The sequence below is a fragment of the Parasteatoda tepidariorum genome, chromosome 6, assembly GCF_982258835.1.
Source record: "Parasteatoda tepidariorum strain Cologne lab strain chromosome 6, Ptep-v5.0, whole genome shotgun sequence".
Lineage (NCBI taxonomy): Eukaryota > Metazoa > Arthropoda > Arachnida > Araneae > Theridiidae > Parasteatoda > Parasteatoda tepidariorum.
In genome coordinates, this window is record NC_141760.1 from 14,202,356 (window position 1) to 14,227,943 (window position 25,588).

The 25,588-nt window shown below is 28.0% G+C and overlaps 1 protein-coding gene across 10 annotated transcripts in view; it reads right to left on the reverse strand.

Moving 5' to 3' along the window:
- Positions 1-79: 79 nt before the first annotated feature.
- Positions 80-25,588, reverse strand: part of LOC107452712 (transcription factor E3) — a 112,348-nt gene continuing 86,839 nt past the window's right edge. For 5 of the 10 annotated variants that reach the window (XM_016069277.4, XM_087166578.1, XM_071178977.2 and 2 more), the window contains 7 exons: positions 14,022-14,217; positions 12,556-12,750; positions 9,549-9,650; positions 6,798-6,969; positions 4,997-5,087; positions 3,512-3,677; positions 80-2,001 (listed from right to left, as the gene is read on the reverse strand). In XM_016069277.4, the coding sequence (XP_015924763.1) occupies positions 1,516-2,001; positions 3,512-3,677; positions 4,997-5,087; positions 6,798-6,969; positions 9,549-9,650; positions 12,556-12,750; positions 14,022-14,217 (1,408 nt within the window). In that variant the 3' untranslated portion in view covers positions 80-1,515. Of the gene's footprint in view, positions 2,002-3,511; positions 3,678-4,996; positions 5,088-6,797; positions 6,970-9,548; positions 9,651-12,555; positions 12,751-14,021; positions 14,218-17,483; positions 17,766-25,588 lie in introns of those variants that run through there. The other 5 variants (XM_016069279.5, XM_071178981.2, XM_071178980.2 and 2 more) reach the window with 3 other exon arrangements.

A 25,588-nucleotide genomic window follows, 5' to 3' on the forward strand; every position in this document is an offset into this window, starting at 1 on the left:
ATCAAACAAATCAATGATTTTCACTTGTTCAATATTAATTTTCAACTGAATGTACCTCTTCTTCACTTTATTCCAAAAATTTCCCTAATTTTAAGCTTTTCATTCATGAGTAATTTCTCAAAGGTACTCTATACATCCAATTAAGAATTTAAAATACAAATTAAAATTATCCATACTAAATACGAGTAAGCTGCTAAAATAGAAGTATTTTACCCATAGTAAAATACTGAAAAAAGGCACTGTTTAATATAACAATTGAAAATTCTAGCAAAAGAAGAGTACAGTTTTTATTCCATCCACACATAAAACAAGTATTTCCACAGTTGACAAAAAAACGATATTTCATCTGAAACAGTTTCAAACAGACAGTGAAATAATTTTCAGTTGGGTCAATAACTTTTATTAAAATTAGTGATCAAACTAATATTTCCAATAAAACAATCATTATCTAGAGTAAAAAGGACTAGATCTATTTACTAATTTATTTATTTTTTTGCATAATTAAGAATTTAGTGACACAACTTAGCTTTTTCCTTATAGGTATAATCACATCCATAGAAAAAGTTAAATGTTTTATGACAATAAAAAAGCTGCACCAGGCATAACCTATTTTGGTTATAAAAGCTTCATTTGTTGCGATTACTTGAGCATCTCTGCATGCCTTCATGACAAAAATTGCGGTCACATCTTGTGGAAACTCAAAAGGATTTGGTGGCTAAGAATAACCATACGACGGCAAAGGGGTTAAACTAGACCAGATAGTCAAGGTTGAAGTAAGTTTACTAGTGATGTTTGACTAGCAAACATTATTGTCGGTAATAAGCTTCCAAAGCAATATAAGATTTAACTAGGATAAAATTTTTAACAGGATAAAATTAAAAATATAATAATTTTTCGAAAATTTTAACATTACGAATACATAGAATAAACAACGAGAGAAAAAATGTCAAGAGAAAACAGATCCTTGGCACAAATATTAAAAACAATAACAACTGATAGAACCTTTGTGAGAAGGCCATTATGAGTGTCATACAGTATTCATCGATAGTGCACGAATATTTAAATAATATTCCACTTAATATTATACTAATCAGGTACTGATAAACAAAGATGTATCAGGACAAACTTTCTTAAATGAAACAAGATCAATAAAAACAGAGTACCTGTATCAGTTAAGGCTAATTCATACTGAATACAATTCACATACTATTATTGATTACTGGATATAGTAATAAATCAAGATTTTTTTTCTGGTCACACAGGTTCGATAAATATTTAGGACCCAGATACATCTTCTACCTGCTTAAACAAATCTTCACTTTTCACAACTTTGCACAAAAGGGAAAACACGATATCCTAAAAGCTCTTTTCCCGATTCAAAATTCAGGATAAGACACACTTTTTTTTCAAGCAACATCAAAAGTCACACTTTTCACTAAATATCAAAATGAAAGTTAAGACTTTCATAGCTTAAAGTCTAACTTTTAACAAGGACTAAAACTGACGTTTCACAAGCTACGACATAAAATCCATGTGCTCAGGAGTCATGCTGTCGCGAGACGAGAGCATGGGGTCACCCGTAACGGGCTGATCGTCTTCCATCATCAAGTCCTCGAAAGGACTGTAGGAGGGAGCAGGACTCGAGGCGTAACAGGTCGCAGGACTTTGACTACACGAGGAGGAGGAAGTATGAGATTGGGACTCTTTTTTGACATTTAGGAATTGTATGTTGGGAACTCTCCTGCGAGTGCCATTGGGGTCGCTGTGCGGGAAGCGCAAAGCTAGTGGGTCAAAGTTCTGAAAGTCACTGCTGCAATGTTCTGGCAGAGGTGCCAGATTTGGTTGACTACTTATAAAGTACTTTTCGTTGGAGGAATGGGTGAGGGGTGAGTAGGGAATGGGTTCTTGTTTAATGAGTGACTGTATCTCTTCTTCCGTTGATGGGTACCAGGTTGATTTCTGGATGGGTATATTGTTGGCTTTCAACTGAAGTTCTAAGTTCTAGAAAAATAAATAGAAAAAAAAATCAAGTAGCAGAATAAGATAGATATATACAGTTAAAAAACAGAACAAGTTGAAAATGAGTTACGATTTCACACACTACCACAACATTTAATTTTTAAATACAATCAAATCAATGTTATAATTAGCGCACATAGAAAAAGAAAACTAACATATTTATACAATATGATTCTTTATTTTCAACAATTTTGAAATAAACAGTAAAATAATTCAACTTTTGTAATTCTGAAATTGTTAATGAAAGTAAAAAAGTAGAGCTAATGAATTAAGTAAAAAATATATACAAAATAAATTTTGTACATATTTTTTACTTAATGTGATCTATATTTTTTTCAATTTTCTTGAGTGCTCCTCACACTATTGTGTTGATATATTTTGCTTAGGCTATATTGATACAATATTAGAAAGCACTCCTTTTTGTGGATATAATCGTGTAAGCTGATGAAGAGATTATATCTCTTCATTATTTTGTTTTATGGTTTTTAATTTTTTTTTAAATAATTTATTTTTAAAATATTTTTTAGAAATACCTTTTCTTTTTCTTATCTTTTCATCAATCTTTATTATTTTCAATCTCTCTCTTTCTATATATATATATATATATATATATATATATATATATATATATATATTTACAAAATCTAATTTATAAAGCATATATTGAAAAATATCAATTTTAACTATATGTTGAAACATAAAATTTTACAAATTCTACACTTCAAAATAAGAAGATTATCTTCATCCTGAACATAAATAAAGCAACCAGAAACACAGCTCCTTTATTAGTCGTGTTTACTGAATATTCTTTGCTTTGTTAATTTTGTGACTTTATTTGTGCAAATGTATGCTTAAAAAATATTACGAATGTTCAAAAACTAGAACCCTAATTTATTTTATAAATCTCCCTTTAGATCCAATTCACAAATATCACATTATGCAAGTTAAGAATTTTTTATAATTTCAGAAGAAAGAAATGTTCTGCTCTCCTTATAATCGAAAATGAATAACGATATTAACAAATTTTCCCAATTCAGAAAAAACAAGCCATATCTTAAAAATGAAACAGTGATAAAATCATCACAAAACACATAATACTCACATATGATATTACTTAGGAAGAATCTTTCATCATTCAAAAATAAAATTGTTATATCTTTGGACTCTGAGGCATTGTAGAAGTTTAAACACAAAAACAAATATTCGGAAAGCCTGATTACATGATGATTTTTATGAACTTTCTTGGGTTTTCATTCATGGATTATTATTAAATCTTTTCTCATTTATATTGATCAACAGTAGTAAAAATTACTTAAGTTAAGATTCAAAATAACATTCTTAATACATTGCAACGGAATGTACCATAAATTTCACCCTGATAAAAAAAAAACTAAGATTTATAAAATTTTAAAATTTTTTTCACATGAAATAAAGTTATTTTATGACCACATAATGAATAATAATAACAACAATAATGAAGAAATAAACTTACATGAATATGCAAGAGTAATTTTTTATTTGTTTGCTCGACAACTCGCAAACGCATTTCTAAGTCAGGGATTTTTTGTACTTCCTTTTTCAGACATCGTACATAATCTACGGAAGCTTTCAGGATTGTCCCTTTATTTTGTCGAATATCTTTCACCAATTCATAATACCTAATAAAAATATACATTGAAATAAAGACAAATTAACAATTGAAGAACTAACATTCAGATGTCCAAAACATGACTAAAAATTTTGAAAAACCGATTAAAGAATAGTCGGGGAATATGGCTCTACTTCAAAAAAGTTTTTATGTTCAACAAATTTAGTCACAGTAATTAGTACCTGCTATGTTTGTCATAGATCATGCTACTGATTGAGAAAAAATCAGTTAGATCATTTCAACAGAAATATTTGAAAGGGCATCAGATTAAAAATGTGATGTGGTCTAAGCCACATTCCATTTTGATACAAAATACTGATTTATAGTTTTTTTCAGTTAACAATTTCTTCTCTTGATGAATTTGTTACTAAATTTGAGATGAAAAAAAAAATATTTGGCTTCTTAAGCAGAACACAGCATTTCTATCCCAATCAGAATTACTTTAACTGATTTTTCAAAACTCAGGCATTTTTAGCACTGACAATCCATTGATGAATAATAAAATTTAATAAATTGCATTCATAACTATGTGTTCAATAAAATAAGTATAAGTATGAACATTAAAAATAAACTTTCATTTTTTTTCCATGTAAGCTAGAGAAATTCTTACACTAAGATAAATAAACATTAAAATCAAACATCAAGGCACAGCTGCAAACTTAATTTTCAATGAAAATAAATTTTTGAAAGAAATGAATGATCAAATTAAATACATTTTTATAAGAAGTAGTATGATTTTGCAAGTTTTAAATCATACTTTACAAAATAACTTGCTTAATAACAAATTTCATGAAAAAAATGGAATCTTAATTTTTTTTTTAAAAAAAGGAAAACTTTCTAACACAAGTTTAATTTTTAGAAAAGTTTATTTCAAACTTTAAATTTAATATTTTTTATTTCATAAACAAAATAATTTTTTTTTTAATTATTAATATGAAATAAAGATACGAACACTGTAATTATTGTATTATGATAGAAAAATTAAGATTAAACACAAAGAACAAAAAATAAACACTGCTTGATAACATTGGAAAATGTTAAAATGAATGGGAAATAATATATTCATTTTAAATAAAATTGTCAATATGGCAAAATTGACAACTAGAAATAAATTTTTACTATTTTCAGATTACTTGTCTATTATAAACATTATCAACCAACATATCATTTTTTCCCTCATATTATTCATTTTTTCATTGTATTACTTGAAACAGTAAGAAGAATAAGCAAGTTTTATTTAAAGAATAAACAAGATTCAAATTTACACTTCACCATTAGGGAGATTGACAAAAAAGAAATAATTAAACAAACAAATAAATTAAAGTATACCTAAAATATACTAACTTATCATTGCAGCCTGGTAGCAATGTGCTGAGCTCTTTTATACGGTCATTTATATTAAATCTTCTTTTTCTTTCAACTAAAAAATTTTTACAAATAATTTCAGATGAAGGACTTAAAACAGATACATATTCCAGCATTTCAAATAACAAAAATTATAAAATAATAGGATGAAATTGTATCTGTTAAATTATATATATATATATATATATATATATATATATATATATATATATATATACACACACACACACACAAGTAAGGCTTACCAAACATTGCAAAATTTAAGGCAGATGAAAATTAAATACTAGAAATGCATGTTGTTAAAATTTAATTTAAAACATATGAAGTTATAGATAAAAAAGAATTTATATGTCGCCTAGGATTGTGAAGGAATGGGTAAAGTGTAAACAATGGGTCATCTCCTCAGAGTTCAGTTGTTTAAAATTGCCCCACCGGAAGCTGAAAAAAAGGAAACACCAAGTAGTAAAATATACATATCATCTCGTCAAAGTATACCGCAGAGTATTCCATAACATTTCTATTTGTTCTGCAAAGAATTTCTGCAGAGTTTTCTTGCAGACAAATTGTAATCCTTGCAGAATTTTTCCCTCTTTTTTTTTTTTTTTTTTTGAGCTCTGAAAAACTTGTGTATTAGCGATAGTTGTTTAAAATGATAATTAGAAAATTGCATAATGTATTTGATTATTTTTTGAATTTCAAAAAATTATATATTCTGTTTAAAATATTAAATTTTACAATGTAGCTTTTATTACGCCCAACAATATAAATTCTATTATCTCAGAAAAATATTATAAAAGAAATACTTTTAAATTCTTAACTACATAATTTTCAATTAAGCCAATAATATATATACAAATTCTATTCTTTATAAAAAAATTAAAAAAGAGAGAATAACCTTATTTCTAAATCTATTTATATTTCAATTAAAGCAGTAATATTTTTTCCCTTTAAGTATTAATAGGAAAGAAAGAATGCTCATAATTTTTTTTCTTCAATTGAACTACTAATATATTAATGTTGTCCAATCTAAATGGGATACCTGCAAGTGATGTAGTGTGGGTATATCGATCCTGATTGGTTTTTGAAAAGCAACTGTTATGTTAGCAACTGAAAAGCAACTGTTATGTTAGCAACTGAAAAGCAACTGTTTGAATGTTAGCAACTGTTCTTTCCATTCCATTTTGAGTAAGACAAGCATGCCAAGTATCAATTTTCTTCAGTGACACATTCTATATTCCTAAACAAAGATTCTTTCATAAACATTTTAATTCTTTCATTATATATCTCTTACTTAGCACAAATACAGGCAAGAAGCCCAAGGAGAAGAACTAATGATGCAGCATCAAAGTTGCAGGGTACACAAAACAAAAATATATCACGGTTTCAATAAAATACATTTAAAAAAATCTAAGTTAAGTAAAAGACGTAGACAAGAAGGAATCATATTTCAACAAATTCTACGTGCGATAAGGAGCTGTATTTAATCAACTTCACATTAATTAACATTCCAGTTTACATAAAGAAACTTAGCCTAAATTTAACACGCCATTTTGCTTATAAACCATTAGCTGGAGCTGATGTCATAGGTAACACGTGTGGGTATTGTATTCTGATCTTCTTCGTCTTGAAGTATAAGTACCTAATAGTGGCAGTGTAATGTGCCAGTACTGTACTACAATCATTAATTAGAGATGAATCCCAGACTATAGCCAAAAGCCTAATAGTATAGGTCATGTCAAACATTAACAACCAGAAGATAACTCACTTCTGTTGTGGTTGTCTTTTTTCTGTCTATCTTTCTGAATTGCTTGGACTTTTTCTTCTGTAAGTAATTCTCCATCACTGATAACTTCAGCCAATTCTGCTGGGCAAGATGTGGACACAGGATCAAGTGGCAACATAGTGGACAGCATATCTAGTAAGGCAGGATCAGCTGGCTGCAGTAAAAAATTGCAATTAAGTAAAATCCAATTTTTTGCTTAAAGGTTTCAATTCATAACTGCAGAAAATTAATAAATTTTTGGAAAATTATTAAAGAACATTTAGTAAAAAGATAGTAATTTTGAATTCATATCTTATTTTAATTATCATCCAACTTTCACACAATTCATAAATTTCCAGTGATAGATAATATTAAGTTTTAACAGAAGACTAGTTTTAACTATTAAAATAACAAGAGTCGTAACATTTTTTTTATAAAACAAATAAATTGAAATGCATACAAAAAATTTGCTTCATTCAAATGCCTCCATTACAAACATTTAACCAAAACATTGTTCCTATAACTTTTGAAACAAAATCAATTAAAAAATGTGGAATGTATCTCATAATTCAATTGATTTTATATACAAACAATTTTTGCTAATACAGTGAAACCTCTCTCTATTCCACAGTAAAATGGTTCTTGATGGACACTAGATCATTTATAGAGGATTATAGGAATTCCTAAATACGTTATAGGAATTCCTAATTTACTGATGCTTAAGCATGATCTTAGAAATCAATTATTCTGAATCAATTTAAAGCACAACTAGGAAAAAACATAATTGAAATACTGAAATAATTTTGCAGCAACTTCAAAAAAAAAAAAAAAAAGAGTCTGGTTTTAAAGTAAATAGGGTGCAGTAATTACACTGGAAAAATTAGTAACATTTTATCTATTTATGGAATAAATGTCCTTAAGAAAAAGTAAAAATAAATTTCAAGCTCGAAAAAAAAAAAATGAAAAATGGATGCAAATTTGAGTCAAAAAAATTATTAATAGCACGGTTAATCGGTACAATAAAAATTAAAACAAGTATAAAGATAACTTATTTTTGTATAATAAATACAACTATCTATGCTTCCGTTCAGTTTCAAACTTTATTTCAAACTGATAAAAAATATTATTGTTTTATTAAATTATAATTAAAAACACATAGGAAAATTTTGCTTTATGTCCAAACTACTTAGCATTTATAAACATTATTGATAATTAGAACTTGTTCCTGTTACATTTTGATGCATTTTAAAAGAAGTTCAACACCTCAAAAACAACCTTAAATTTTTTTTTTTGTATTGTTAATAATCGATGCATGCAAAAAAATAAAAATAACTAAATTATTTAAATTTCTGTATACTAAGTTTTATTTTGAGAAATAGTATGAGACCGAAAAACATCTTTAAATTTTACCATTATAGAACTAATAGTATTGATTGTTTTCATCACAATGACTATTAAATTTATCAGATTTTGTGCTTTTTTGCAATATTAGTCATATGATACATAATGTCATAACATATTTTACTTATATTAATTATATTATTTTACTGAATACTGATTAATAAAATAAATAGAATACATGTATGTTAATTTTAAACCATAATATGTAAATTGTTAAAAAGTGGATTAAAATCGTTTCCCCCCCTCTTAACGAAAGCTGGTCTTTCTCATAAAAAGGCTGGATTTTTCGAAACCCTATTAAAACTGTTCGATTTATACTATCTGTAGTAAAATATTTAAAGTCTGAAAATGTTGATGTCCAAAATGAAGGAATTAAACTGAATAAAAGTATTAAAAAAATTTCATAGTTAATACAAAAAAATATTAACTCTAGTTAGAGCAATTTTCATTATTGTTTACCATATTATAGATATTATGCCTGATTAATGTGGGAGAAATGCAAAACGCTTCCATATTTTTTTTTATTTTTTTTTTTTACAAAATTTCCGAATTACTTAGCTGTTTTATAACCTACTAACTGCTGATATAAAATAATTAAATACTGAATAATCATATTTGTATCTAACTTTTTTTATAGTTATTTTGGAAATGCATCAGTCATAGAATCATTAACACGGTTGAAGGTAAGGCATAAAATTAAAAATTAATTTCCAAAATTTAACAATAAGGGAAACACAGCCTTATTAAATTAAAAATCATAATTTAGAAACATAAAACAAATGTAATGATGTAATGGTAAAAATAATAATTTAAAGCATAGTATTATAATGTTATAAAATATTAACTATTTGAAATAATTATGTATTAGAGAACTAATAGATAAAATTGGAGTATAAAACTGCATGTATTTAATCCAAACATTTATTAAAAATATGCATTTTAAAATACTTTTGCCAATTAAATTAAAAATTAAATTGCTAATTAAATATACTTTTCCTTTCTTTAATTTGTATAAACATTATTATTTTAAAATTGAAACCAAACATAAATATTCCTTTTAAAACAATAAACACAACTTTTTATTTCTTAAAACTAATTCAAAAATCAAGCTTCTTTTTAATTGAAATATTCAATTTTATGATGTTTTCTTATTCTTTTAAAGATTTCATTTATTAAAATAATATATTTAACTTCAACTTATACTGAACCCATAGGTTCCATAATATCTGACAATAATTATTTTTACAATCACGCTGTAATTTTAAAATATCTACAAAATAATAATAAATAAATGGTAAAACAGGACATCAAAATGAAATGTGAAGATCATAATCAAATATTAACATTACTCACTGCTGCAACAGGAACTGTAAGACTAGGATCTAAGAAATTATCAGCAACTGAATCTGTACAAGATCTATTATAGGACTCAAAGTCATTCCAAAATTCATCCAACTGAAAAGTAAAACATCATCAAACAACTTTTCTTTTAAAATAATATTTTATAACAAAATCATACTAATTTTTAAGCAATTAAAATCGAAAATTTCAATCATACACAAGCATGAAAGTGCTTTTTAACCACAAAGCTAATCTTGAGAAATTTATTTTCATTCTTCTTTATTTTTTTATTTTTTACTTTATTTATTTAATTTTTTATTTTTTTTTTGCAAACAATTTAAGTAACAGATATGTTTCTAATACATTATTAATTACTAAGGCCCGGATTTTGATGACATTTGCATTTTTTTGCATTTTTGGACATTTTTTGCCCTTTAGAGCATTTTTTGAGATTTATAGGGCATTTTCTTTAAATTTTGGAGCGTATTTTGCATTTTAAAGCATTTTTTAAATTTTTTGTTAATTTTTTTCTAATTTTTATTATTTTTTATAATTTTTTATTATTACACTGGCTTCCAAACAATGAAGAAAATCTCTAGGATATTAAAAGGTGAAGCAACATCTTTTCAAATTGAAAAAGAATTGTCAGTAAGTGTGACCATCCTTTTCAAGTACGCACCAATAACATCAGTAGACGTTGAAAGAAGCTTCTCCTGGTATAAAAATTTGCTTTCAGACAAGAGACGCTCGTTTACATTTCAAAATATTAAAAAAACATTTAATAATCCACTGTAATTCTGATATTTAGTAACATTATGAGATGGAAGTTGTTATATTCATTTAAGTTTCTATACAAAATGAAAATGTTTTGGTGTCAATATACTTTCCTTCTTTTTTGTTATTTTAGGATATAAAACATATTTTTCAAATTTTAATGAACGTAGAACAAGTATTGAATTGCTTTATATTTTTTGAAAGACTGATAATAATTTTAAAGAGTAAAACATTGTTTTAGTTCAATATTTTTACTTCTATTTAAGTCATGTCAAAAGGCATTTTTAGCGCAATTTTCGAATTTTAAGGGCATTTTTTGCACTTTTTAAGGGCATTAATTGAGATTTTTTAGGTCATCAAATTCCGGGCTCTATTAATTACATATTGAAATAAAGTTAGTTTTTATTTAAAAAATGTTATGAAAAATAGTGTGTTGAGAACTTTATTTCTTTAACAGGAAAAACACATAATATCAAAAGGTCTGCAACAAAAACTTACCAACCAGTAATATCTGAAAAATGCTATATAAGCAGACTAACATTCCATTCTGCTGACATACTGACTAACATACTAACAAACATTATAATAACTAACATACTGAGATTCTGCTTTTGATAAAACTATTTTTAACAAAATACAATGATAAGCTTCAACATGAGTTCAAATTTAGGAACTTACAATCACATTTTTCTGCAAAACCTACTTATTATGAAAATATTTTTACATTTCATTATGAGCTCTATGATTGAGAGATCATTTCTTTAAATTCTTTACTTAAATATATATTTTTAACAAAATACAATGATAAGCTTCAACATGAGTTCAAATTTAGGAACTTACAATCACATTTTTCTGCAAAACCTACTTATTATGAAAATATTTTTACATTTCATTATGAGCTCTATGATTGAGAGATCATTTCTTTAAATTCTTTACTTAAATATATATATATATTTATCGCGAAGATAGGAGGACAGCAAGGAGAATTCAGAAATTTTTTAAAAAGTGCTTGTAAAAATACATCATAACAAAATGAAAAACAGAATTTTGCCCAGTTTAAAGTTTTTTTCTTCAAATTAAAATTGCAAATTTTAATTTAAGAAACATAGTTTGGAAATTTCAATTTTTTCAAATTAAAATTGCAAATTTTAATTTAAACAACACTTTACTTTCGGTTGGGTGGTTTTTAATATTAAAAAAAAAGTATAACTTATCTTTAAAAGTACCAGAGAATACACAAATAACACTTTCAATCACATATTTATACATTTTAAAAAACAAAAGAAATATAAAAAGCATAAGAGAATATAAAAATAGTGAGAAGATTAGAACAAATTCATTTATCAAACATATAAGAACATCTAAGAGAAGTTCAATAGTGAAAAATAAAGATCTATCCCCAAATTAAAAGAAAACTAGCTCATATAAAAGGCAATTTATAAATTGTAACAAAACAAAAGAAAATAAGGGTATATTGAATAAAAAAATTTGATAAAAGGACTTAGACACTGTATTTTAAAAATTCATTTTGGGTCCTGGGCCCTATTAGTTGCCAAGTTTTGGCACCAAAGAGCTTGAGAAACTAAAAAGGCCTCGCAAGATAATAAACTCTAAAGGCAAAATCAAAGGCAATTGCCTAATTAAACAAGTAAGTAATTTTTTTAAATTTCTTTCAGGTACAAAAAAATTTCACTTGACCGATTATATTTGGCACCATCAAGATTCGAGACAGCAATGTCCTTAATGAGCTCACACGATCAAATATCTTGATACCAAGGTAACAATCCAGCTAATGAAAAAGAGCTCTTTGTGCATTAGGAACTATAAGTACAGTGCGCAAAAAAGGTTAAAAAAATGTCAGATATTTAAAATTCAATTTCTCAGGAACTATTTGAACGATTTTGCTCAAATTTTGTATTTTGCCATCTAAAATCATATTCTCTAAAATAATGCAAAAAATTTTATACCTTACAATTCAAAATTTTTTCGTACATTGCTATATAAAATAGTAATAAATATTTACTAAAAATTATTTTTTCTTCAAAATTTATTTAACCTTTGGATAAAAGAATTTTATAATAATGTGCAATTTTTTTTTATTAGCTTATAAAGTTTTCGAGATATAGCGAAATACACAGAAAGTAAAATTAACATTAATCGAGTTTTGAGGTTTTTAATTTCTGATTGAAAGACCCTACATTGCCTTAGGAAACAAAAATAAATAAATTATACAAAAAATACTCACTTCTGTGGGACTTGGAGCATTACTACTCACAGCAGTAGAAAAGTCACTGACAGGACTTGGTTCAACGCTGTTGGCTATGTGTTGAGTAGGTAGGCTGTTGGATTTCTTTCCATGATGTGACTGGAAAATATACTCCTGAAACTGGCGCTGTTGGCTTTTTTCAACATGATAAGCAGTTGGATTTTCCAGTTTACTCTATACCAAAGAAAAATGTTTGGCTAAAACATGTAACTTTTCATAATGGCAAAGCATACATTTTCTATAAGTAGAAAAAAAAGTATAAGGGACAAAAATATTGCACTATTAATAAATAGCTAATTTAAAACAAAATATTTATTTAGAAAATTATCCTTTTCAAAACAAGCTCTTCAATAGTTACGTCTAAGACATGAAAATTTAAACTATCATTGCCCTGATCCCAAATTTCACAAATATTTTGTAAATTATTATGGTTTATGGATTGATCAAAGAAGGTAACCTTTCTGAACTGGGAGTATATGGGGTATCACCTCTTTGATGTTCCTGGGAAGCCTGAAACTGTCTTTCAGGCAGAGGTTATTACCATCATCAACTCTCTGCAGGTAAATATAAGAAAAGGATACTATAGTAAGCGAATTCTTATTTTCAGGGACAGTCAAGTGACCTTAATTCATTCAAAAATAAATCAAAAATTGTTATGGAAAGTAGAAAATAAACCTTTTAAGAGAATTGGCAACCAGGAATAGGATTATCCTTATGCTAGGGGTGCTAGGCAACATGGGATTTGAAGGCAACGAAAGAGTTGATGAACTTGCAAAACAGGGATCCTCTTTCAATCCAATAGGAAAGGAGCTCTTCTGTGGCATCAACATGAGGACTGCAAGGGAAATCATCCTTAAATGGAAAAAACTGGAAAAGAACAAAGTTTGGCGCAATTCTCCCCGGACAAAAACATGCTTAAAATATGATTATCAGTTCTATCTGCAAAAATCGCTTCTGAAATCCATAGGCTCCCAAGATTGAAGATACTAACAATTGTGAGCGTCATCACTGGGCACCATCGTGGACACTTTCATGGACTATTTCAACAAGAACCAAAAAGCAGGAAATGCTACAAGAATGTGGACTCAGTGTATCATATTTACAACTTCAGGCACTCTCCCCATCCTAAAGAACTGCACCTCAGCTCTATTCAGGCTCTGTCAGATTCTATAAACAAAGTAGGCGACCCAAGAAAATGGAACTAAGAAGAATTGGGTTAGGAGCATTTGGCACAAAATAGTTCAAAAGCAGAGGTGCATCACATCAGACAAGCCCAAACAAGAAGACGATTCCATTGTCATCGAATGTCTTTCTACTAATAAGAATCATTTTTATTTATTTTGTGCATTTTCTTCTTACAAAGAGTGGTGAGCCAGAAATGTTAGTATGACTCAAGGTTGGGATGCACAAAAAATCAAATAAACATCTAGAGGCAAAAGGGATACCTTGTATTCCTGTCGAGGGAGCTGAACAGGAACACGTGGAGGGATGTAGTGAGGCACTCTAATGGCGATGGATGTTTGTGTGGGTGCAGAGCAGGAGATCTCCCTCTCCTTCTTTTCCCGCTGCAGCATCTCTTCCCGCATCAGCTGCTGCTTCAGGTTTGTTCGGCTGATCATGATGGGAAGTTTTATTATGTGTCTGCAAACAGTAAGAAAAATACATCTTAAGTACAAATAGGATAAATGAAAGATGAAATTGCATAAAGTATTCATACAGATACAAAGATTTATAGTAAGCTCCAAACTGTCTGGCTTAGTAAAAATAAAAAGTAATGGAACTGGCTATTCATCGCAAGAGGAGATGAGATATTAAAAAACAACATTAAAAAACTATACAAAAATATGAGAAAAAAGTTATGTACATTACTTGATAACAAATTAAGCAGAATTAACAGAAGCAGCATATAAACCAAAACACAATCATAGAATACTGTTAAATCTTCTTATTGTCAAGCTTGGAGCATCTAGTTTTTACAGTCGGTATCGGCTGCTATTGAGTGATAAGGAATTCATGGCTTGACACCAACGGTCTCCGGCATTGCTCGACGACCATATTGGTTCTTGTGTTTCTGCTGCCGACCTTTTGCTTTGCATAGGAGTGAGCAAGAATGACGGTATTTGTTACAAGTGGAAGCGAGTAGCCGATACCACAGATCACTATGCATGCCAACAAGGTTTTGAAGCCCTGTGATAGCAATCACGCCCGTAAAATAGTAATTGTCAGTTTCTTCGTTTGTATTATTTCTGTTCTTTGAAATGAATAATTATAGATTTTTCATACATTTGAATTTATTTGTATTTGGAAACACGAAAAAATTTTCTTGCGACGGCCAGTTTGCGAACCGTTGGCTTATACTGCCAACATAAATTTATGTAATTGATCCCATGTATAGTCAACATGTTCAATTTTTTACGCCTTTGCCAAATGCTAACCCGCAATTGTTTCTATGATATATAGTAATGAATATTTTACTAGAGGAATATTATAGAAACATTTCAGTAGAATATTATGTAATATAAACTGTTATTTGAAGAATTAGTAAAACAAATATTCCTGTGTAAAATGGATGTATTTGTTCTAAATTCATATCTGTTACATGATTTTTAAATAGAAAAAAATCATTCTCTTTCCCTAAACTTTAAGAACTTTTTTCAATAGACTTTAAGAAAATCATCAATCCTTTCAAAAGAGAAATAAATAAAGTAAAAACTTCTGCTGCTACTGACTCAATTAAAAAAATTTTCAATACAGGAGTCTTTTTTTAAATCAAAAAGCTACACTTCAGATACCAATGAATGCTGGTTATAAAACTGCCAAACTATAACTGCAGCAAATAATAAATTTATTTAAAAATTTATTTTACACAACTTTAACATGTGAGGAAAATTTTTTATAGAACAGTGTTTTAGTTAAGAAAATTAACATTTAATAAAAGAAAAATATATTAAGAATAAGAATTTCCTTTAATAACAGTAAAAATGTTATATTATATGCGTACTTTGACCGATAACATAAAAAAAAAAACTTTCAAAAAATAAAACTGTTAACTTTTTAATTCATTGTTAAATTTTGAAAACATTGAACACCAACACATTAAGGGTGGTAAATACTGAATGAATTCAACATTGTCTTATAAAATATCTAATTCCTACAAAAAATACATTAACTTCTAGAAGTAAAACATATGTTGAAGAAATTTTTCGGTACTTTGGGATTATCCTGTCAACCATTTTCGTACTTTGGAATTATCCTGTCAATCATTTTCTATTTTTGAAATTTTCCCGTCGACCATTCTCGTACTTTGGGATCATTCCCTCAACAATTTCCCCCAAAACTGATATTATTGCCAAAAGGTAGCTCCAGAGCCAATAAACACAAATTTTATTACATTTACTGTGTAATCCTTGACTATGCAAGAAGTTTTTTTTAGCATGTTCAAATAAACTGTTTATAATTATTTTTAATAATATATATGGTTATATTCAAGAATAATTCAATGACTAATTATTAAAAAAAATAGAGGTTTTTACTATGTTTTGATTCCTTCTGTTACACTTTTCTATTACATATTTTTACACTCACATTTTTTTGTTATTATTATTTGATAAATTTAATGTGTTTAGAATGTTTATTATGGGAATTGCTTCTCGTTATTATGGCGCCAAAGGATTTACACATTTTCACGAGTGTTGTCAGGTCAACGGAATAATCCCAAGCAAAATAAAGGGATAAATTTACAAAACTTGTAGACTATATGGTAAAGCTTATATACAGTATCTTTTAATGATAATTAATAAAAATATTAAACACTATAAAAAAAAGAAGAAAAAACTTATTACGCTTTTTGCACAGCAAGTAGTTACCATAGTTAACAACATAAGCAAATTTAAATATTTTAACAGAAATCTTCAAGCACCATTCCATTCATACATCAGTAGAATAAGAAACACTTGTTTTTTCATTTATTATAAAGAAATTTATTAATTAAAACAAAAATTTAAAAAGATAGAATATTTGACATTAGCATTTAAAGTTCAACTTATTTATTTAAAAATGAATCTCTGTGCAAAAGTTCACTACAATATACTTTTATTAGATAATAGTACTACTTAGTGCAAGAAATCATATTCAGGATTCTTATTTCACAGCTTTAAAGTTTTTTAATGATAATGTAAAGTTTATAAGCTTGCAAATTGAAAAGAAAAAACAGGTAGAAATTTGCCCAAGGGTGGCATCAAGTTCCTTTCCTTATATGATGTATTATTTTTTTTTCTTTTTTTTTTCTCGTCGGCCGCTGCATGACTAGGCGATTATTCTGCTGCAGATCACAATACTGAAATATCCCCTTTATTTAAATCTTAATCATTAATGTAATGATACATAAAAACTTGAATCATGATACGGAAATATCCAATTGACCTTTTATAAAGAAGCTAAAAGTGGGGTATATATCCAAATCTGTAACTTTAATAAACATAAGTTAAATTTTAGAAAAACAATTATATAGTAAATAAATATCTAGTAGAAAAACAATGTTACACTATGTAGTATCTTTTAAATTTAGAAATAGCACGCGTTAAATAAGGACCAATGTAACACTGAAACAATACGAAGTCTCTTTAAAATTAAGGGAAAACAAACCTTAGATAATTACAACTCTTATAAAATATATGACAACTGATTCTGCGATACAATATAAGGAAAACAAACATTTAAGTGCACTTTTCCCCCTTCAATTTTGTAAGAGTATTAGTTATTTCCCGAAGTAAATGTCGAAGTATGGCGTTTACTGTTGATAAGAAAAATCGTATCTTCAAATAATCTGACAACTGATTTGTACAAAATAAAGAACATAAATCTGCCGTTTAAAATAAAAATGCATCCTTTTTACTGAAAAATCTTACCTCAAACAATATAAGACTTCCGAAATGAACACCCGTGTTTACAACCAAATCATAACAACAAAACTTCAAGGATTACGCAACCTCAGTTTGCAATTAGAACAATCATTTGCGGTTACAGTGAAACACAGCACTCAAAATAAAGGAAAACAGTTTTTTCTTAACACTTATCTTTTTCCCCTTAAAAGCCTAAGAAGTATGTGAAATAAAATTTTGAGGCATAAAGAAAGATATAACTTGCATGAAATCACTTGAAATTTACGATATTACACAAGTCTCGGCACGATTCCAGTAAGAACTTCAACATTTACTTTGAGCTTTCGTTCATTTCAATGATTGGTTCTTTGAAGTCATGTGGCTTTCTCCACCAGAGAGTTTCGTTTTCGTCTTTTCGGTTATTTACTCAGCAGCGCTAAATATCATCTTCTTCTTTCTGAGCATTGTTATTAAAAATTCCTTACCAGATAGTTCAATTTAGTTATAATAGACACATTAATTTATTAACTAAGGACTAATAAATTTAAAAAAAACTGCTCATGAAATGCAGATATTTTTTTAAAGGTATAAATCATTTATACACAAATAAATATATTTTAGGAATTTATAATACTCTTAACGAAGCATGCTGGTATTTAACTAAAACTATTCGCTAATAATATTTAGAATTTTAAAATAAAATTTACTGAATTTACTGTCATCAAACTAAGAGTGTCATCACTTATTAGTAATAATTTATTTTTTAGTTTCGACAAACGTACACAAGAAAGAAAAAACCTTTTTAATCAAATTTTCTTTTTAAAAAAAGTAAAGTAAATAATGATATTACGCTTTAAAGGTACACATAAAAAATAAAATGGTAAAATAAAAAAATAACAATTAGTTTGTAAAATACATACGTAGAGGTGTAACGTATTTCGTTTTATTCCAGAATTTAAAGAATGTTTTTTCTTCTTTCCCTTTTTAGCAGATGAAATGCTTAAATAACATAATGATAATTCAATTCGTCTTTTGTTAAACGTTCACACTTAAGTGTTTAAAAATCATTTAAAGCACAAATAAAATTAAAATAAATCTAAAACGTATTCACAACTTCGTTGGGAAAAAAATCAGATTAGTATCTTCTTTTACTGTTATTTTTCAATAGCGCATTAAAACTCATACGTCATCCCTTTACATAAATAAACTACAACTTGCCCATTCACATGTTTGCGTAACTGCTATAATTTACATGTACAATGATGTATGATGATGACTATTTTGATATGACTTTTTTAAAGTAACTTTTGCGAACTATATTCTTCAGCCTCATTAAGAACACTTATTAGTTATTATAAAATTTTTGTAATTTTTTCTTTTTTGTAATCTATTATTTACTAAACACTATAAACATTCGATAAACTTTAAAAAATTCCGATAAATTAATTTCAATTTTAAAAAAAATTAAGTCACTATAATCTCAAACTTATATAACTGACAAAGGTGGATCGCATGTAGAGGTCTTGGCCACTAATGGTCTATATAATCTTTGTATGCAAGATAAAGGTAATACGTAGATAGACGGAATGACTCTTCGTTCGTAAAGTTCAATTGAATTTTTTGTATTTTGTATAGTTTTGTATCATCGTAAGATTGATAACTTCTAGCGTTTTCATCCAATTTAACTAGCAGCATGTATTTTAGTAATGCAGCCCTAGTTGCTCTTCAAAGTATTTAAATCATCTTTGTAATTTTTATAAATGAAAAGTTTAATCACATTTTTTGTTGAAATACTATTGTTTTAAAATATTTAAAATACTTTTTATTATTTATCCCATTGATGTTTCCTTTTTTAGAAAAATTGCTTCGCACTGCATTAGTTATGCACTACATTAATTTGTTCAATGAAATTTGAATATATTGTAAAATAATTCATTTATTTATTATTATTAATTTTTTATTTTGCATATCTCTCCCTTGGCAATAACAATATTGAGGATAAAAATTAAAGGCCAACTTTAAATATCCGATTCCTTTCCGACCCGCAACTAAATAATAATTAGTAATTAATTTATTTAAATGAAGTATTGATAGTATTTGATACAAAAATAAAATAAATTTGTAACAAAATTTATGCTACGTTGCATAAGTTCTTCAAAAAAATGTTTAATAAATTATTTAAAAAAGAAATATTTAGCTCATTTATCGTTTGAATTTTTCCCTTGGCAACAAGTTCTCGAGGATGAACACTGAAGGCCGACTTCAAACGCTCGATTCTTCTCAGATTCGCGATTAAATAATACTCTTTAATAAATTGTTTGCTTAACCAGTTCACGTAATGATCGAATTTACTTTCATTTCCCTCTGAGTAGAAACACCAATATTCCATTGACATTTCTCTTTTATTAGTTTTTGATCAATAGAACGACAATTTGCGTCATGATGGCAACACTGCAAAGAATAACTTATGGGAAGGAAGTTGAACAACTTTGAATTTAGTTCGGCTCTTTAAATGACATAATTAATAGGAGAGAGAAAAATAATGAATTGAGTGAGAGAGAGAGAGCGAAAGTAGAATTAACATTCGTGTAGACGACTACTTTTTTCCTCGTTCCAGAATTTTCACTTGTTCATGTTTGACACGTGTGGCTGTTTAAAAGAGCAATGTCATAAGTCATTCAAAAGCGTTCTCCGAAGTTCTTTTTGCCAAGGAAATAAAAACCTTAGTTTAGTTTAATGTGGAAACAAAGTTTTAATTTTAAATTCTAAATGCTGAAATTCTAAATGATAAAAATTCTATATTGCTGAGCCCAATTGTTTAGACCAGCGGTTCCCATAAGGTGTTCCATAAAATCTTCAGGCAGAGATTCCCAAATGGTGTTCAACGGTACCCTCAGGGAGTTTTTGTTTTTGTTTTAAAAACTTAAAACTAAGCTTTAAAAACTTTGCTGACTTAATTTTAAGATCTATGAAGCAAAAAGAAGCTCGATAACTTAATTGAAAGGTAACGCGATGAAAAAAACAAAGAGAAAAATTGGTAGCTGCTGGTCGAAAATTAAAAGAAGAAAAATATTTTCTTCTTTTAATTTTACAATCAGTTACATACAGTTAGTCCGTCAATTCAATGAAATTAGAAGGAAAAAAATAATTATTACCATGTTTATTTTTTCCTGAAAAAAAAAAAAGAAAGAAAATTTCCCTAAAGATCGTAGGGGAAAATACTTTAAACTCTCTAATTAGCAGGAATCATTATCTAAAATTGAGGATAAATTTAAATATATTTAAAGTAATACATGTTCTTTAAGTCGTGGCAATAATTTAAACAACCTTAATGCAGGGAATTAACGAATGACAGATTAGGTCAAACTGTCTAGCTAGCCAGAAACGTGGACAGAATTTATTGAAATTGTTAAATGAGTTTTTAGCAATTTATCATAGTTTGATATTTAGAAGCAATATATTTAAATTGTGTTTGAAATAAGCCATATAAAATATATAGTTTGCCATTTAATTGAAGTTCAAATTACAAATAGTTCAGAAGAATCGTGAAATATACACTGTATTTCTTAACTTTCGAATCTTTATCAATGAGAAATATTGAATTTTCACTCGAAGGGGGTAGAATATGTAAAAAGGCGACGAATTTTTTCTTTTTCGAAGCGTGGCAAAATGGTAAATACGTGATTTCAGCGCCCCGCTGAGGTAAAAAGCTTAACTGCAAATTTTAAATGACGGATTATCGTTTTCTTTTATTATTTTTCATTAAATTTTTAAAAATCTTTCCAACCATTCCGTTTTTTTGTTTTATCGTAATTTTATGAAATGCTGATGGATGTCGTGGGGTAATGAACGTAAAGAACGTGTCTTAGTATCTGAAGTAATTTAAGGTTTGATTTTAATATTTGAATCTCACTAGAATTTTGTTGTTTTTAAATTTATTTCTAGGGTGAATAAAATACAGGTTTATATAATTGACATTTAATATTAATATTTTTAAAGCAATATCCTCTTCTTCTACTTCAAACCAATAATCACCCATATTTTGAGATTCCAGGAATCCAAAATAATCGTTGAAAAATCAGCAAATCAAAAATTATTTTGGGTGTTCCACATTTTTTTTTATTTGCCCACTGCACTACCATTTTTTTCACACGAGTGTTTTTCTCATATATAGACCACTTTTTGTGGCTGGACACTCACGAGTATATACAGTATAATTTCTGATAAATAACAAATTCCAAGTATGAATTAGATATGAAATAATAAATATCAAACAAACTGATTTGTTCTAAATTAATAGAACAAACAGAAAACTTTCATTATCGGTAGCTCATGGTAACCCGTATAAACTAAAATCTTGCTTGGTCCTAAGTATTGGCTATCTTGACTTCGTAAACCTTGATAGATTACCTTAAGTTTCGATGTTTAAAAGATCATTTAAACTTTTTTTTAAATTTAAGATCGTCTCGTTAAAATGATTAAAAGCAATTGCATTAATTAACTCCGTTATTTATTTATGGTTACTTTTGCTAGTTAACATAATATTTTGGCTTAACTATTTACAAGGCAGTGGGATATATGCTTCTCACCAATTATAAACTACTAGTGGGCTGCGCTCCCTGCTCGCTAACGATCGCCAACCCCCGAAAATTGCTACGCAATCTTATATGGTGTGCTTCGCAAACCAAGCTCGCTAGATTTGCCATGTGACATTTTTACCGGCAATCATTGGTCGATTTTCTAGCGTTGCCATTCGGGGAGTTGAAATGAGGCTTTTTTTTGTCCCCGTGTAAGAGAAATATATATATAGATTTTCATGATTATTTCTGAAATAAAATATTCTAAGTAAGGGGTTACTTTTCTTTAAAATTTTATTTTATAACCATCATCGAACAGCTGATTCAATTTTGAGTTTACAACAACCGATATTCCACTCCGTAGCCTTGTAATTTTTAACCCAACCCAACAGAGTTCCAGTATCAAGTATTGGGATAACTTTATTGCCTTTGTGGAGGACTTTTTGATGGAACTAACCCACATTTGCGTTACATGGAAAGGAAAACCACGAATACCTTTCCACGGTTAGCCTAATGGCGAGAGGACTCTAATCCATGATCCGTCAACCACTGACGATATTTTATGCCAGCCGTAAAACATGCATTATGCAATTCATATCGACCAGCTATCGCTGGAGCTCGAACTAGGGTTACTTCGTTGAGCGCTCTATTCCGTGAATCACCACGGCTTTGTTTGCATAAATATGGGTACCAGTAAAGGTAAGCGTGGTGTCAAGAAGCGTGACCAATACTGGTGAGTAGTTTCCTTTAGTGCATTAAGCGATCGCTAATAAGATCATTTATCGTCGAGTTCATTTGTGGTTATAAACACAGAATTTATAAATTCGGTTATTTATAAGTACAAAAGTTTAAATTTATGACCCATTCTATACAGTGGGTATTACAAATTAATTTTAGATAATAAACTAAATGAATTTCTTTTCATAAATCAATCCCAATCTTAAAAATATTTTAGTATGACATTACTAGAAGAAAAAAATTAGCCTTTATTAAACAAAGCGCGCACTGGTAAGATATGTTGTTCTACTTTTCATATTTTCGTATTAATGACGTTTTAATATGAATATAAGGTACTACAGCTACTCCGTATTTATATCGGTGACGAAACGTCGAAGAATTTTGTAAGATTCCAGTAACTGGTGAAAAAAAACATCACTTATCGTTCATCTGTTAAAAAAACAAGCGAAAATGTCGCAGAAATAAAGATTATAAATAACCTAAACTCACCTTGACAGATAATAGAGATGGATTATATAGAGGCAAAATAAGTTGAAAACCCACTAACCAGTGTTTTTAAACGTGTACACAGCTGTATTTTGCGGTCGTCTCTCCCGAGAAAAGCAAACGATATTTTTTGTCAAACAGCTGTTTTGATTAGAACATAAAGAAAGTTAAAGCAATGTAATATATGAAATACAGCTGACATTTCTAAGTATTACGAAAAGTTTCGCATTCGATTTCATATACAATTAGTGAAACCAAAATTAATTTAATTTTAAAAAAATTGAACGGGGTAAAAAAGTTTCGAAACGGCCAAATTTTTCAAGAAATATACATGGGATCGAAAAGGGAAAATCGACGCAATTCAATATTTTTAAAAAAAAAAACTATCCAATGATACCAAACTCCATTTTTCACTCCCACCCCCTGGGAGTGAGATAGGGACACTTTTGAATTTTTAATATAAAACCCTACTTTTATTGCAGATTCTGATTCTCCAGAAAATTGTAAGCTTATTTGACTTACAGGCTGATGCTTTTAGCTTCCCGGGTAATTCCGTTGCAACCAAGAAAATTAAAATAGAGTACAAACTGTTTCAAATGACGAATCTCGAGACTTATCTGATTAAGAACATAAAATTACACGTGTCTCAATTTTTTTTTATCTATTTTTGTAAGTTTTTTTTTCGATCTCATTTTAATTGTTTACAAGTTTTTTTTTTACCCACTGAGTTTAACTTAATAAGTAACTACGACATTATAAAAAAATAATTTTTATATGATATCTTATGCAAGGTAATAGGCCAAGAGAAATATTAAAGTGTTACCAGTTTTATGCAAGAGTATGGTAAAAAACAACGGGCTTATCTTTTAAAAACTAAAAAAGAGACAATGCTTTTCTGCGGTGATAAGCTTAACTCGTGTCAACTTATGAGTTGATGAAATTATTTTAGATTCTTTTTTTTAAATTTTTTTTATCTCAATGCTTATTAATACTCGACTTCTTTAAGGATGCTGAGTGGTTAAGAAGAAGTACAGTTTTTAATAATTTAATGTAAATTACGATTTGAATTAAAATTTTTAACTATTCTCCATTTTATTGTTCTTAAATGTGGTTAAAAACATATTTAAGTGCTTGATATCACCATAAAATCTTTAAATTTATTAAAGTAATAATTTTAAAATGCAATTGCTTATAGCTACTATTTAAATGCTTTCCCATATATAATCAACACATATTTTTCATAAAAAAAAATAAAAAAATCCTTTGTGATTAAATTGAAATTGATTAAAAACAACTTTCAAAAATCACCAATATCAAAATTTCAGTAATTTCATCATTTAATAAAATTTTTCTATTTGTTATTTTTAAACGTTTGATTTAGTCAATTTTCATTTCCTCGTTTATAAAAGAATTTATTATAGAACTCCAAGAGTAACAGAAGAGAAATCACACAGGCATTTTATCATAAAAAAATGTATTAAATATATGTAAAAACAAAAAATTTTGCAATAATATGCTACTTTAAGGGGCAATGTTTAATTTAATTGCATAAAATAATAAAAGAGCCTCATAATTTAATTGTCAGGTAATTAAAAGCGCCCGTAACAGAGGGGGACAAAGATAATCCCACATTTTTAACATGCACTGTTATTTCCGCTACATTCTATGATTTGGAACATCCTAAACATTATTTTTAATTTTTTTTTAATAATCACATTTCAAGGTAAAATAAATTATTATAAGACTTTTTAAATTGCTTACACATTTTTATTAACTTCAAAAAATGTAGTGTAACAGTGGGGATTTTGCAAATTTGGCAAATAGTTACAGGGGAATATCATGTCATTTAATTAAACATTGCACCTTAAAGTAGCATATTATTGCACAATTTTTTGTTTTCACATATATTTAATACTTTTTTTATGATAAAATACCTGTGTGATTTCCCCTCTGTTACGCTTGAAATTCTACTACTGGTTTCAGTTGGCATGGAATTTAACTATTACATAAAAGAATAAAATATTTTTAAAAAAAAAATAAGTAAGTTGGAGTAAATAAAAATACGAGAGAAAGCCTAAGAAACCTTGTTGATTGTTAATTCTTTGTATCTAACAAGGGAAACTAGGGAAGTGTGTCTCGCCAATTTTGAAATAAACTATTGAGATGTATGTCTTATGAGGAATACTTTTAGGGGGCAACATTCGTTTCGGCCCATAGATGGTCCTGTGAGAGATAAAAAATAATGCAATATGTAGAAAAATCGGTCTTTTATCAATTCAATGCAGACTATTAGTTATTGTAATTGTCTCATACTGCAATTAATTATTAATT